Source organism: Antennarius striatus, chromosome 1 (genome assembly GCF_040054535.1).
Source record: "Antennarius striatus isolate MH-2024 chromosome 1, ASM4005453v1, whole genome shotgun sequence".
In the NCBI taxonomy this organism is placed as follows: Eukaryota; Metazoa; Chordata; class Actinopteri; order Lophiiformes; family Antennariidae; genus Antennarius; species Antennarius striatus.
In genome coordinates, this window is record NC_090776.1 from 21767222 (window position 1) to 21782847 (window position 15626).

Here is a 15626-nt window from a genome sequence, read left to right on the forward strand (position 1 = left end):
AGATTGATAATTTACATTTTCATAAAGTTTGATGGGAGAAAGTCTCGGAACGAAACGCAACAGCCGAGTCCGGAAGAAGGGCGGGACCTCGACTTCAGATAAACATGGCCGTTAAGTCCTTCAGGGCACCACGGCTTGTGTTTGGCTGAATTTGTTTCATTTACAAGAAGTCCGTGACAACAACTACTAGAGTAACATGTGAAAGAAAATGTAGGCATTCAGCGGACGTTTGTAACTTGTATTATTATTTTTTTTCTCTACCGGGGGGACGGCGTGAATAAACTTCCTGCATTACTTTTTGCTAGCTAGCTAGTCGAGATAGCGCCGACGCCTCAGCGTTGACTTCTGTCAACTTTTTTCAACCAGAAACTTCTCCTGCTTCTTGGCTGCTTCTGGAAATGGAAGAGTGCCGTCACTGGCCCAGATGAATATTTTACACACGGGCGTCTTGGAATTACGCAGCTAAACTTTGTTACAGGCTCCGTTTGGACACTTTTTTTCCACTGACAGCAGACAAGCAACAGTTCTGGAGCGCTAGAGTCGGACATAACAATGTTTTCTGTCAAACCCATGAAGCCAACCTTCAAGAGTTATCTGCCCCCCATACAGGTATGTATTTGCTAGTTATTGTTAGTTTTAAGGTAATTGTTTCTATATTTTTAAAAGAAGTTTAAATTGTAGTGAACGAGACTAGGATACCAAACCAAACAGTTTGCTTACAGACGCAATAACCCAACCACAACCCGTGTTCGGACATGCAAGATAAAGGTTTTGTAGTTTGGTCATGTCTGTGTTTTCAAAAATGATTTCTGTTCAAATCACACACATTGATTGCACATTTATGAAAACATTTCAGGGATTCAAATAACCCAACTTCTCAGACTTGCACCATAAATACTCTTCAAGCTGAAAGTCAGCCCTTTAACCCCCATGGTAATTCATTCACTGGAAATAAGTCTGCAGCAGCAGAATCAACTACTTCTGTTTGCAAACCTTTGGGCTGTTACTTAATCTGCAAGTTTTCGACAGCAATACTTCACTGCTGTGTTTCTCTGGTTTTCTTCTACTTAAAAAAACAAACTGTGCACCAGACTTGTGTGATTTACTGCATGTTACAAATGTTTTGTGTTTAACCAGTTAAAGATATTTCCGGTAAAAATCCTCAACTAGTCAGGATATTCAGTGTGGTCATTGGTCAGCTATAGCTGATTTTTAAGCGTAATGCCAAATCCCTTTCATTTAAATTAGTTTTACTCTTCTAAGCAGTTTGTATTTCGTGTTTTGCTTGCTATGCTTGGACAGAGTTTGAGTGGTAATTTTCCAGCCCTATTGCCTTTTAATTACACATATTATTCATGATCCTTCTGCTAAAGTTTGACTCTGATTTGTCCTTTGCCTTTTCCAGTCTGATGTGAAGAAAACTATTGAACCACCCATTAAAAAATTGGAACCCAATTTACTTCCTGGTGAGTTTATTTAATGTATTTTCCATTTTTTAAAAAATGAATAGAAGAGAACCATCTATTTGGTGGAAAGCAAACTGTACATTCTAGTTGTTTTATTTAGACAATATATCAGTGACTGGATCAATATTTCAATTTTTAATAGATGTGGTGTATTTGATCCATTTGATCCATCCAAATTAATCTCAATAAACAGAATTTCCTCTTTGGCAAAAAGATTGTTATTAATTCAGTAACTTTGTTGTCAAGAATAACACTTAGGCTTGACTCTCATGATAACTTCTTCTCCAGATTGTGCCATGAGAGCTTATTTTACGGATTTAGATCATTCATCCAAATAATTGACAGACATGACTCAGACTCGTCTAACAAGCATTTCAAACCAAGCAAAAGTGCACAATTGAGTCTCAGGCCTCATGAAATAATGTTAAGGTTATTTCCTCCTTTCACCCTCACCAAGTTGTCAGAGTTTCTACATCCGTCATTGCTAGCAGTCTTTAAGATATAAAACATTTCAAATTGCAGCTACTTTGTTACTATTGTTGCTGCTACCTCTTCCTTTAAACAAAATCCCATTCTTATTCAGCGTCTAAAAATCACATTTAATGCCACAGCTTAGATTTGGTCTGTAAATATGCTTAAAACCCACCAGTATTAGAAGTATTGAGAATCAGGAAGTGTTTCTCAAATGTTCTTGTAGTTGTGATATAGTCTTCTAGTTTGAACCATTAGGGAAAAGGTGTTGTAATAACCTCACTGTTAGCTTTCGTTCTGTGCCAATGCACCTGCAGACTTTTTAAGAGCATGACTTTGTATTTGTTTTAACAAATACAAGCACTTAAGGTTCCCCTAGGCAGCTTAAAAAAGCTGAGAAGTCATGAGTTGAAACTGTGCTGCACCTTACCAAAATGCGTTCTGTTAAGGCCCAGGCTGACAAGAGAATTTTAATTGACTTGACCCTTAACCTGAACCTCTCCTTGGGGATAAATAGAGTATTTGTAGATTTATTGATCTATTAATTGATTGGAAAAGTTTTGATCAAATCCAGAAACATTGTATATTCTCCTTTTCTGTCTTGAGCCTGGAGACAATCAGACAAACAGGTTTCACGAACAGCTTTCTGTACATGTGCTGCATGCTGCTTTGAGGCAGTCTTCATGTGACTGACTACGTGACTCCACCCTGTTGCCACATTTCTCATCTAAAAAAAAATCTCTTGGGAATCTTTTTATGGCCAGATTCTTGCCTAAACATTGATCAGTTTTGTTTGCATTGAGAGACAAAGGTCATGTTCCTTGTAAAGGTACATATGAAAAGATGTGCCTTTTGGTTAAAGCCAAAGCAGTTTTATAAAGACACTGGCAAATAGCAGAGGCGCTCTCATCACTGAAACTTTGTAGCAAGCAATGCAGAAAAATATAAATTCAAAAGAGGATCATTTTGTCTTTTCCTGCTCAACATATTCATGCCCAATGATACAATACTCACATTGGATAGAATCGGTTTCACCAAAAATTGAAAACAACAACAACAGCAACTCACTGGCAGTTGTTTTGTTTTGTTTTTAAAAAAAAGGCTGCACGGATATTAAAATTCCAACTGCCTGGGTGTGTTTAGAGACTTTTTATTTGCATGTATTAACAATGTGCATGGGTGATTGATGAACACACCAGATAAAACTCTGATTTTGTTTTTCCTTAGTTTCATAGCGGCTGTACCTCAGTTGAATATTTTCTTGATACTGGTGTATGTCAAAGTTAAAAATTCTGATATCGGAAACTTATCACTTAATTACTGATATGTCAGAAATCTGATCTTACACTTGAAATGTTTAGGCTCAACAATGGATTTCAAAAGTCAAGAGTCCTGTCGGACAACAATAAGTACTGTCCTCTAGCTCTAAGTGCTAGTTTATGCTTAAGTATTGCAATAGAACTGAGTAATGGATTACACGTCATTGCCTCTAAATTCACTACCAACATGTTCGTAAAGCCAAAATCTAAGCTTAGATTTCTTCACACATGTTTTTCTTTGAACTGTAGTATAGACTGTAGGTTTCATACTTGCATGTCCTTTTTTTTCTCACTTGTTTGTGACCAGGGGAGATAGTAGTCAATGAGGTGAACTTTGTGAGGAAATGCATCAGTGCTGAAAGTAGCCAGGATGACCTTTGGGGGAAGTTGATATGCACCAACTTTAAAGTTTCTTTCATCCCTCAAGATGACCATCCTAAACAGGTATGCATGTAGAATAAATTGAAATCTTTCAATTACTATTGTTTTTTTCTTTGTTACTCATAGTTACATAGTTAAAAATAAAATGCTGTTATGTATTTTGGGGTTCTCTTATGAAATCATAGATGCCAAATTTAACTTCCTCTTTATGAAAATTTGGAATTTGAGATTTTAAACAAAGATTGTCCTCGCATGAATTGAACCTTTTGTATTCAGTACGAGCACACTGTTTTTATTCAAATACAGTCCCTGTTTGTATAAGTCATACATACAGGAGAGACTGAGGAGGAGAACTCATATAAAGTACTTAACTGAACTATATTGACCATGATTTCGTATGAGAAGTGAGAAAACGGATGTCATTCCAAGTTATGCAGCAGAATGTTTCATCATTGTCCAGAAGGGCTACAGTTTGTTGACACACGACAATTTGAGTCACTATTGATGTGAAATATAATGACTGAAAGATGTCAATTATTGTTTTTTATTTTGCCACAGAAATTCAAGTTGTCCCACATCTTACTTGGAGAGGATGACATCCCTCTTACCTGTCTGGAGCAAGTAGTAACAGGTACAGCTAATATTTGTGAAATGGTATTTTCATGGTATATTCACCTACCGACGTCCTTAATCCTGTCACCAGATGCCAAATTGTTTGAAAATTAATCATTTTCTTTATTTATATCGGATGTAAGTTTTTCAATTAAAAATCTCACACATGACATACTGTACGTACACCCAGAGAGAGCGCTGATCACAATTACTTTTAGATGGCCCCTCTTTAATATTTGACAGCTGGTCCTCTTTGTTGATCTCTCTGGTCAACAGTGTGATAAGACATGATGTCACCGCTAAAGCTGTGATTAGTGGCCTGGCGGGATTAGCCTGGTTTTCAACGCTGTTGATCTCTGACAGCGAGGTGTGCTGTGTCAGTGATGAGGCACAAGGCAGCTTTTTAGCTGAGCAATTAAAGACAACAATATTATTATAATGATGATTATGGGATTTCTAAGGGTGTAAAGAGAGCATTAGGCCTCAGAGCAGATGAGGTTTTACTGTGTTTTACTTTCACTTGTGAAACTGCTTGCTGTCTGACTTCAGACCAGTCAGTTATTGGACGTGAGCTAAACTAACTTGCGTGGTTCACAGTAATTTTGTTATTTCTTATTTCAGTAATTCATAAAGCCCATATTCTCATGAGCTTCATCAATGTGGTGTGTTTTCGGAGATATTTTGTTTCCATATCTTAAATAAGGTCAAATTTTAATGGTGATGAAAAAGAAGCTGATTTGTTTTATTATCCAGATGCTCTGTCGTGTGCTGCATAATTATTGCATTGGGCTGTTCTGACAGTGTGTCTCTGACAAGATGTGAAATCAAAACTGAATTGTTCATTTTAAAAATAATACAAAGACCAATTTATCAACTTTGGCTGAACATCTAGCAGTAGTCCTATTAAGTACGAAGGATGTGGTTTGAAACTTAATCCAAACACTTGAGTAGGAAGTGGAAATTTTCATTTTTGTTTCTTCCTCTTAGTAAATGATGCAAAGGGGAAGAAGAAAGTGTTGGGGTCGAACCAAAAGTTGAAATTCAACCCAACAGAGCTCATCCTCTACTGCAAAGATTTGCGCATCATAAGGTTCTGCTTTCACGAGGCTGGGCCTGAGAGTGCCAAAAAAGTAAGTAACGTATATTTTTTTCTCAATTTAATTTGAGATTTGTGTGTTTGTTTCTATATTTATTTACTTATGGATGCAAGCATGGCAAAACTTAAAAATGAATGAAGCGTATCAGTGAAGGCACACAAGATTTTACACATATCACTCTTAGGTCATGCCTACAAATTTCAACTGCTAAGTATTCCTCATTCCCTTTTTCTAAATGACTTCGTCCATTTCACTGTTAGCTGTTGCTGAGTACACTTTTCCTTTGCTGTCAACGTGAGTTCACTACATACAACACACATAGTCAGTACTGTGACCTCTTCCTTAGTGACATGGGTACTGGTCAGACAAACTTTGATGTCGTTCTCTGCCCTCTATCTGAGTAGGAATGATTAAAATTTCTAAAGCATTATCATTGTGGCCGTGAGCCAAACAATGACTAAGAGACTGTGAGAACAATGCTCATTCAAGGCAAAGGAAACTGAGAGTGATTGTGTGTGTAGGACCAACTGGCAGCATGGCTCTGACTCATCTCCTGATGTGTCTTCAGTTCAGTGGGATCAACAGTACATGTTGAAATAATGTCCTGATGTTTTTGGGATAACAAGTGGTTTTCAGAGGATAGGACGATAGTAAGGGAAATAGTGACAATCCTTTCGATGCGAGTAAAAATCCATGCAGATGAATTCACTTTGATGTCCAAAGGCAAGAACCTGGTCCCACCCAAACATTGTGGTGCTTTAAAGGCTGGGAAAACATACATTTCCTTGGTTACAGTAGCGAGTTGTTTTCTGGTTTTAGCTCTCGAGCAAACGGACGTACTGTGACTGAATTTACTGTGACTTCCAAGTCCTTTAAATGTTTGGGGGGAAAAAATTGGGAGAAAAATCCAACCAGGAAGTTGTTACCTCAAAAAGAACCTGTCCAGCCTTGTGAAAATGTGTCTGCTTGACAGGTATAGTCCAACTCAAAATATAGCTAACCATAATAACACATTTAGCACTGCCACACTTAAAACAACAATTTTGTGTTAAAAACTTTGTGATATCTGAAGTTGTGGAGGTCCTTAAGAGAAGGGATTCATTTGTAAATTATAACGGGTAGCTGCAGGACCCACAAATGTTTGACAGCTGCAGATTGCTTTACAGTATGCCAGGGAAATGTCTGATCTCCTCCCATGGCATCTGTGCTCAGCAGCGTTCCAGTTTATTCCTGCGCTGATCACTGGTGTACTTTTTACAGTTTATTTCAAAATGCAGCAGATTTATTTTCCTCCGCTGCGTACGACAGAATGTGGAAGGTTGATTTTTATGAATAGAGCACTGCAGCAGGCTTTTTGTGAATAGTCTGCCCTCCCATACTCTGTGCATTATTTATGGACATCATGTAGGTAATTACAGTGTGAACCTAAAACGGGTCTCGGTTCTGTTTTTCTCCTTTCTGTGACATGTGGAATTAAGCCAGTCTATAATAGCTTAGCTTTAGGAAATTACAGAGTTGGGAGCAGTCTTCTCCGCACACACACACACACACACACACACACACACACACACACACACACACACACACACGCTCACACATTTTTTTCCTGTGTCCTCTCATGTTATTCAGAGCTTTACTGGTGAATAGGCTGCTTTGTGTGAGTCCAGCGGAGCAACAGAGATTCAGAGACTCGGCTGCCGTTTTAAGCATTTACCGTCGCATGTTTCACTTGTTGTTGTACTTGTGTGGTTGCAGAACCTGCCTCAGAGTTCACGTTAACACAACAAATTGTGATTGGTAAAATAATGAATATGATAAAACATGATCTGTTTAGATTATATTCAGTTTAATGTTCAGCCAATGTACTGTTATATCCTTTTACTGTAGGTGTGCCTTGCTATTGCTCACTATTCCCATCCAGCTGATCTTCAACTACTTTTTGGCTTTGAATATCATGGGCGACGTTACCATGAATCTAAAGGTACACATGCAACACACTGTCATTTATCAGTGCTAACATTTACTACATTTTTTTTAACTATCAGGTAATTCACATTTAATTATCCAGGTTTAATTACTCTGCATTATGAGTAATAAATCATCTCAATCTGTCTCCAGGGGACCGGGTCAACGGTTCAAAACCACGGGGACGATTGCAGACCCCCATTTTTGACTGTTCGTCAGACTGGGATCGAGAGATCAAGAGAACGGGGGCCTCCGAGTGGAGGGTGTGCTCCATCAATGAAAGCTACGCCATCTCACCAAGGTTTACAGCTTATGTTGTTTGTTATAGGCAACTTATGAAGGGTGTTGTATGCAGAGCTGGTCTACAGCTCCTCCGGCTACTTAGCCTGAGTCATTATGGATGGTGTAAATCTCACCATTTACTCATATATGGTATGTCTTGGCAAGACAGTGTATTTACACTCTTAAGGTCTTTTACATGCTTCATGAATTACTTTCGGTAAAGAAAAACTTGTGTGTCTTGCAATGGACAATACGTGCTTTTCATTTGGGTTCAGCGCTGAGATCACACTGTTTCACTGAAAAGATTGTTGTTTTATGTGGAGTGTAGGAAAATACTGTATAATAGTAGCTTGCACCAATTTGTGCACTTCACATGAGGCGAGTGCAATATTCACTGCACACTATGAGTCCATTCTCGTTCGCCTCATGTCACAGTATTTTACTTTATTGAGGCTGTCCTGTGTTTTAATTGTATTTTTTAACACCAGTATTCCTCTAACTTTTCTCTTTAGTCTTCCAGAGTACATTGTGGTGCCTGTTTCTCTGACAGATCAAAATCTGAAGCAGTACTCGTCATCATTCACTGATCAGCGCATCCCGGTGAGTCCTAATGCTCTGATTTCTCTGTATATTGTCTGCTATTGGCAAATATTGTCCAGGAATACATTTTCTGATTTATATATGTATATATATATATATTCTTCCTTGTAGCTCTGGTGTTGGAATCACATAAATGGAAGTGCTCTTGTCCGCATGGCAAGCATAAATGATCCATTGCAACAGAAGAAGATTGATCAGAGGTACAGAAATGTCCTTCATTTCTGTCAGATTGGCAAGTGTTTATTCTGATCTGACATTTAATGGCAGTCAACAGATGGCTAGATCCACCAATGGAGAAAAAACAGCGTTTAGATTTCACGATAAACTTTTTTTTTAAGTGAAGTACATTTTAATGCTAAATTTGTGAATATTGGTTAAGATGATTTGCTTAGAAGTTAAAGGGATGTGAGATATATTAGGCCTGCCTGACACAGTCATCCATGTCTGCCTTGCCTTACTGAAGGGTCTTCACTGCCATCACAAAAAGCCACCCACTGCACATTGAGGTCATCGTGTCTGAGCTAGACAAGTGGCTTCCTGGTACCCAGGACATCCAGAGCGCCTTTGTTAAAATTAGGAACATCTGTGTCATAGGTGAGGCTCTAGTAGATACAACAGAAAACCGCTGTTATTTTTCGAATAGTGTGAAGTTTTTTCTTTCCAATGGAAGAGATTTCTGGATATATTTGTCGATTTAATAGTTGATCAAAGTGTTTGATCGTTTTAAATGTGTGCAGACCCTTTTGAGGAGACTGAGGAGAGGTGGCTTTCAGCTGTTGAGAACTCACGTTGGCTGGAGTATGTCAGGTATGTAAGCAAGTTGACACAGCACGGTGTCTGCGTTTGACTTCCTACGTAGTTCATTAAAATCCAGTATTGAAATGTTTGACAGAGAGTGGTAAGAGTTCCATCTGAAAGATAATATCCATGCATTAGAAAATGTTACTTGTTTGGACAGCATAATTCTTTATTGTTAAAATCCTGTTGACAAGCAAGGCTTCTGTCATCTGTTACGAAAAAAAATAAAACTAAGTGAAATCATTTGTATTTCACGAATACACTCTATTTTGTCTGTGTGTGTGTGTGTCTGTGTTTTTGTGTGCGTGTGTGTGTGTGTGTGTGTGTGTGTGCGTGCGCACGCATGGTTTAAGGTTCCTTTAAAGCATTAAACTCATTTAATATTTAAGTTCTTTCTATGTCTGAAGGGCGTTCTTGAAGCACTCGGCGGAGATAGTGTACCACCTGGATGCAAGGAATACTTCAGTCATTCTTCAAGGTTCAAGTTTTTAATCATTGAATAAATGTTTGCTCTATGTCATTATCCTTCCTTTATGATAGTGTGTGAAGGGGGCTTCAAAAATATATCATTCACTGGCCTTCTTTAAAAAAAAAATCCTTACCGTATTGTTACCTAGAATGTGTTGAAAATACTGTCCTTGTTAACATTTCAGGCTTTTTGTGTCTCTCATGTCTTACACAGAGGAAGAAGACAGAGACTTGAACTGTGTCGTGTCGTCCTTGGTGCAGCTCATGTTGGACCCTCATTATCGTAGCCTCACTGGCTTCCAGAGTTTGGTGCAGAAGGAGTGGGTGATGGCTGGCCATCGCTTCCTGGATAGATGCAACCATTTAAAAAAGAGTGACAACAAGGAGGTATTACCCCAACAGTTGCCCTTTTTTACTCAATACAGAAAGGCCTTTCTCACTACAATATCTTTTGATTTACTTTTTCTTGAATTAGCTGCTAATCGTTGCTAGCTGAATAAATCCCTTGTTTTTGAGTAACACATGTCAGTCATCAAAATGCCATACTTGTTTGTTTGCAACTTTTATTATTGCCTCTGCTGCTGGCTCTACAGTGGACTATGGGTTGTCCCCCAGCATGCTTTGGTACAGTGAAGTAAAATAAAACATAGTGGCCCCGCCTTGAACAGGCTCTGTGAAAGGAGTTAGTGAATGAGAAATCATTTCTGTTGTTTCTTCTTTTGCTCAAGTCTCCACTGTTCATGCTGTTCCTGGACTGCGTGTGGCAGATGATGAACCAATACCCAGCTGCATTCGAGATCACAGAGTTCTATCTGACTGCGCTGAGCGACAGCATGTGGATCCCTCTCTTCAGTACGTTCCTCTTCAATTCGCCCAAACAGCGAGCTCAGCACTTGATGGTGAGGCACACATACATATAATTTCTTGTTATTATTACTGATGTTGTTTGTGTAATATATATTTAGTTGAATATTTTTATGAATGTCAAAGTGAACAATGCAGAAAATTCAACCTTAATGGTGAAGATGTTAAATCAATTGAACAGATTATTTTCCGGTTGGTTAAAATGAACACAAACACATGACGTGCTCTTGCTTAAAAGTTAAAATTAAAAAAAAATAAAGTCAGAGGTGTTTTGTTGTTGTTGTTATTTTGCTTTTTTTTTTACATCTAACTTTGTTTACTGATCTTGCTGCTGTGCTGTCCCTTTTGGCTGTCCAGGACTATACGTTTCTTTGTTGTGGGACCATTGAAGGAATGAATCTTCATCAGAACGTGTTCATTTTTTAAAAAATTACTTTTTGTCAGTTATCCAAGGAGGAAACACAGAATTTTAACTCCCATTGATGCTGTTTAACAAAGCAACATGTTTTTGTTGTATAGTTTTGTGTCAATGACTATAGTTTCCTGCTGTGTGATTCAGATAATTGACAGGAAACAGTGTGATGTAGTGCTCACAGATAAGAATGCATTTTGACTCATGGTCAGGAAGGCAAACATTAAATTAAACAAAAGCAAATTATAGCGATTGCGGGTTTTTTTGAGTTCCTCCCTGGATTGTCTTCTTAAATCTATTTTTTCATTGCGTACAATAATGTTTTGTGTTTTGTGTGTTATTTTCACTGCATGAATAACATTGTGTTTACTCTACAGGACTTTGCCAAGAATAAAGCCATTCCTCAAGTAGAAGACCAGGTTTTGTATTTCCCTCCTGTTTGGAACTGGTCTCTGCAGTTCTCCTCCAAAGACCAAACCCTTTTCAACAACCCCATGTACGTAGGCAAAGGAGCAGCGTGTGTTCACAACGGAGAAGTGAAGTCCTTCACACGCACAAAGGTACATGAAACGCTGACTGAGGGGTCAGACATGATAATAAATGTAGCAGCATTAGGTTTGTGTTTTCCATTTTTGTCAGCAGCTTGGATTAACAGGATAGTATTTTCTGCCTTATAGTGCAGAAAATACTGTAATTTAAATGTTTCTGAACCCTCTCCATACTGATATTGGTGTTTGGTGGCTCTGCCTGCTGCAGCATCGTGTCACAGATCGTAAACTGACAATTAAATATTCTAACTTTTCCCTCCCGCAGCAGAAATCCTTCAGTTTTACTTTGAAAGGAACGTCTACACTGCGTAACGGACTGAACGGTGGAGAAGATGAGTTGACTCGCCAGGGGTCTCTGGTATCGCCGCTCAGACCAGATTTTTCACCACTGAAAGACGAAAGCCCATCAGAGCGCTTCTTCAGGGACTGGTTCTCACGACCTGCTGACCAGAAAGGCTCTCTGATTCCGCTGCTCATGCCGTCACATTTGGCTCTCTGGAAGCTTTTCTTTCTGCGCTGGGTTCCGGAAGCCTGCATTGTGAAAGGAGGCCCCATCACAGCCTACCACGCCATCTCGCAACTGGTCGATGAGATTGAGATACTCCAGAACCAGCTCAGGCAATATAAGGGACCCAGTCCAGGCAAAATTACACCAGCCCGCCCAAGTCGTCCCCCTACAGACCAGAGGAGGATGTATTTTTCAACCAGCTCCCCAAATGACCCTCCAACACTTCCAGACTTCCTGACCTCCTCCTTTCCTTACACCACAGCAGGAAACCTGTGTCGCCGCAGTATCTACGGGACTCCCATCAGCAAATTTCTGAACGGGGCAAAGACCTGGCTCTCTACAGAGACTCTCGCTAATGACACTGTCTGAGGTTGTGGGGCTCACTTTTCAGTACTCTTGTAACACACCATCATCTTATTTTCTTTTACCTCTTTCTTTAAAAAAAAAAACAAGGAAAATGAGAAATACAAAAATGTAACTTTTGACTTCTGATTTCTAATTATTTATAAGCTAAACTTTGCACCATTGTTGCTGTGTTGAAATATGAGGTAATTTCTGAATTGCGTTTCTGAAAGACCTGGATCATTTCTTTCCATCTAGAAAAATTTAGATTAGCAAGAACACATCCCTTCTTATTGGCCAGTGGAGCTGTTACGGTGAGAGCGCTTCTGACATAAAGGAGCATTACGCATAACGACGGATGACGTTTCTTATGTTTTGATCCAACTTATGTCAAGCTTTATCTTTTTGTGCAGATAAGGCTGGGAGCATCTCTCCCAAGAATCATGTGATTCACTGCCTACTTTTAAGGAATAATCCAAGTATTCACCTAGCAACACCATCCATTTGGTTTTCTTTGAAAGCTAAGCACTTAGTGAGACCATTTTACTGTAACTGGATCAAAAACTTTAATTCAGAAAAGAAATTGCCCCTGTTTTTTACAGCAGCAGCATTGATGCATTTCATTGAACACTGATCTTTTTAAGTACTTGGCTTGTTTTTACCTTTTAGGAAATGTAATCAAAGATCTTACGTTTTACCTAGTTTTATTCTGGAAGGAGTATAAAGCTAACAGTTATTTTACTATGTGGTAAAAACAAAGGGGATGTGGCCTGGTTGAATGTAACGGGGTTATATGGTGTAGGGTTTCTTCCTTTCTTTGCACAAACTTAATGCTATTTGCTCCAAGTGTCCATATTTTAATGGTTGTCCTGGGGTTTCACTGTAAGTAGCAAATTGTGTGATTTCAGGGTGTTTATAGATTTGCTATATTTTTGAATCAGAGAAAACTGTATTTTTGGTATCATAAACCAGGTGATACTTGGTGGGGGAAGCAGAGCTGTGAGGACTTAAATCTGTGGTAGGTAATTGCTCTTTTTTTTGAAGGAGGTTTTATCCAATTTTTAGAGGCCTTCTGGTAAGGCATTGAGGAGAATCCGTTCAGATCAGCAGCATCCGAGTAGATGAATATTTGAAAGCAAAGGGACAAACAAGGCCTAGGACTCGAACTGATCTCTAGTTGAGTGAATCAAGTTGCAGGCACTGACGTTAACGATCCAAGGGATCCAACAGATGGTTCAGTAATGAGAGATTAGGTTTCACTGCACACACAAAAACAACAGCTATATAGGATCCATTGTAATTACATCGTTTGTAAATTAAAGTTTCAAAATAAAGTGACTATAACCTCCAGTGTGAAGCTATAATACTTACATTTGAACAAACACTTATACAGATAATTCCACTCCGTCGAGGATTGAAACAGTAGGAAACAAGACAGTGCTTCCTGTCAAGAATAGTAGTGATGTTAGAGTATAAAAATTCTTATGATGCAATCAGAACTTTAAAGTGAGCCTTTGTACCGTGCATTGCACAGATTTTTAAAATTTGGACCATTTACACATGGTCTTCTGAGGAAGAGAATTAGGAACTGGTTTGAGACATGGGAAATGAAAGTCCTACAAACAGATCAGAAACTAGCGCAGTAGTACTGTGACGTGTGGAGAGTGGTAAGAGTGGAGCAATTATTATAATTATCCTTTGAGATCTCAGACTACTGGACGTACTCAAACACCTGTCTTGTAAAGACACATTGATAGATGCTCGATTGACCATTTTCAACAAATAGGCTGGTGATTCCATGGCAATAACTAATTCAGGTGTTTGTTTGTTTTCTTATACAGTAGGTGTAAGTGCAGTATCTGCTTTTTAAAATGCTATTAATTGCACATTTTACTCAATTTATAGGATAGTTTGTTTTAAGATGGTTGAATATAATTTTAGCATATATTATAATTATTGTATATGCTTGAAATCTTGTTTAATAACGGTACTAAAAAACTTTCATTCTTGATCTAGTCTTTATATTTTCGGGGGAGCTATTTATATGCTGTGTTTTTCCACTAATTCACAATGTTGTATTCTGCTAAAATCTTGCATGATGATTGTGTCACAATTTGATTTCCATTGTGTCACAGTTTGATAATGATTAACAGCAGAAGTATTTATTCAGTTATACAAATGTTTTCTATGTGGGATGCACCTGCTACTGTACTTCACCTGTGCCTTTTGGGAAGAATTAACATTTTGTAACTATATTCTAAATTTTTTGACTTGGATCTCAAAGTTTTGATATATCAATCTTGTAAATTGAATTAAATTCAGAGGTACTGCAATGAAGCTGTTTTTCCTCCTAACAGAAATAAGATTGTACCTAACTAACCAATCATTACATTGTTCTCTAAACAAACTTGGCGTCTGTCTTTTATTTACACACGGTTTCATTTTTTTAAAACAGGACCATCCTCTGACAATAGTGGCTTTCAACCTCAAACAGCTTAACCAACATTCTATGTATCCCAAATGATGTGAACCGCATACTGGAGTTGTGCTCATTGACCTAAGGAAGCCTGCTGACTACTGTGTTGTAACTTTGCCCAAAAGTGATGCATCTTGTTTGCTTTATTATTAACATGCAGAGGAGTGAGGTTAGTTTGGCATGTTGAATTGGAATGACAGATTAACTCCAAACACTTTTTGAGAGCTCAGACAAATATCAGTTGGTTTTTTAGAGTGCAATTATCTGTAAACACATCTTTATTTGGTAATTGGTATAAAATGGTAGGTCCACTACCTCGTCACTGATCTCTATCAGCCCTGCATGTAGGCAACATTATATGACACGTTTGTGGTGATACCAGTTTATGCAAATCAATTTTTCATTTAAAAAAATTGAGAGTTGAGAAAACCGACTGCACGACATGAAAGTATGAGATCAGCGAAGTATCAAATTCATACTAGAATGTATGGTGGTATGATATTTTTATCTAGATATATGCTTTTTTTTTTAAACAAAGCCCTTTAATCATATGTGAGATTAAATATTCACTTATTTAAATGAGCATTACTGCAGAGATAACAGCTGGAAGGGTTGTGCGACGTGCTTTGCTTTGTCTTGAGAATAAATGCAGTGTAGACCTTCACTAAAGCACGTAACTGCAGCTCCCCCTGCTGTTCAAAGTTAGAACTGCCGTTCACATAGCTCTGGTTCATCTCTAGTGCTGTTGCTTTCAGTGTAAATTGGAAATAAATTGAATAATTTCCTCGAATAAATTCCTCGATTTATCTTTCACTGTTTTTAAGCAAAAAATATCATAAGCTGTGAATTTATCTGAAGACTTTATATTTTCATAGTAGCTAGTTGTATGTGAGATGAAACTACGGATTAAAATTGTGATTAGTAGTTTTGCTACTTTGAGGACGCAAAAAAACAGGAAATTGAATAGTAGTGACGTCATTGGTAAGCGCCTCTGCTGGCCTTCGAAATGGGCTCGAC

General features: G+C 38.3%; 1 protein-coding gene across 2 annotated transcripts; it reads left to right on the forward strand.

The window, feature by feature from the left end:
- The first annotated feature begins 86 nt into the window (after positions 1-86).
- On the forward strand, positions 87-14534 carry mtmr10 (myotubularin related protein 10). 2 transcript variants are annotated; one of them, XM_068319955.1, is made up of 16 exons: positions 87-609; positions 1406-1466; positions 3564-3700; positions 4196-4268; positions 5237-5379; positions 7234-7327; positions 7465-7612; positions 8106-8193; positions 8305-8393; positions 8657-8787; positions 8931-9000; positions 9399-9469; positions 9674-9846; positions 10188-10358; positions 11113-11295; positions 11549-14534. In XM_068319955.1, the coding sequence occupies exons 1-16, from the start codon at positions 553-555 to the stop codon at positions 12158-12160; spliced, it is 2301 nt and encodes a 766-aa protein (XP_068176056.1). In that variant the 5' UTR covers positions 87-552; the 3' UTR covers positions 12161-14534. The 2 variants fall into 2 exon arrangements, with proteins under 2 accessions (XP_068176056.1, XP_068176065.1); XM_068319964.1 differs by having other exon boundaries at positions 11552-14534.
- Positions 14535-15626: the final 1092 nt, after the last annotated feature.

What these genes read in the sequence shown, in the direction of transcription:
- mtmr10 (XM_068319955.1), top strand. Translation starts at nt 553, where the DNA reads ATGTTTTCTGTCAAACCCATGAAGCCAACCTTCAAGAGTTATCTGCCC. An exon ending in TCACTGATCAGCGCATCCCG is followed by an intron (nt 8,194 to 8,304) that starts GTGAGTCCTAAT and finishes TCTTCCTTGTAG; the next exon opens with CTCTGGTGTTGGAATCACAT. An exon ending in AGCGAGCTCAGCACTTGATG is followed by an intron (nt 10,359 to 11,112) that starts GTGAGGCACACA and finishes TTTACTCTACAG; the next exon opens with GACTTTGCCAAGAATAAAGC.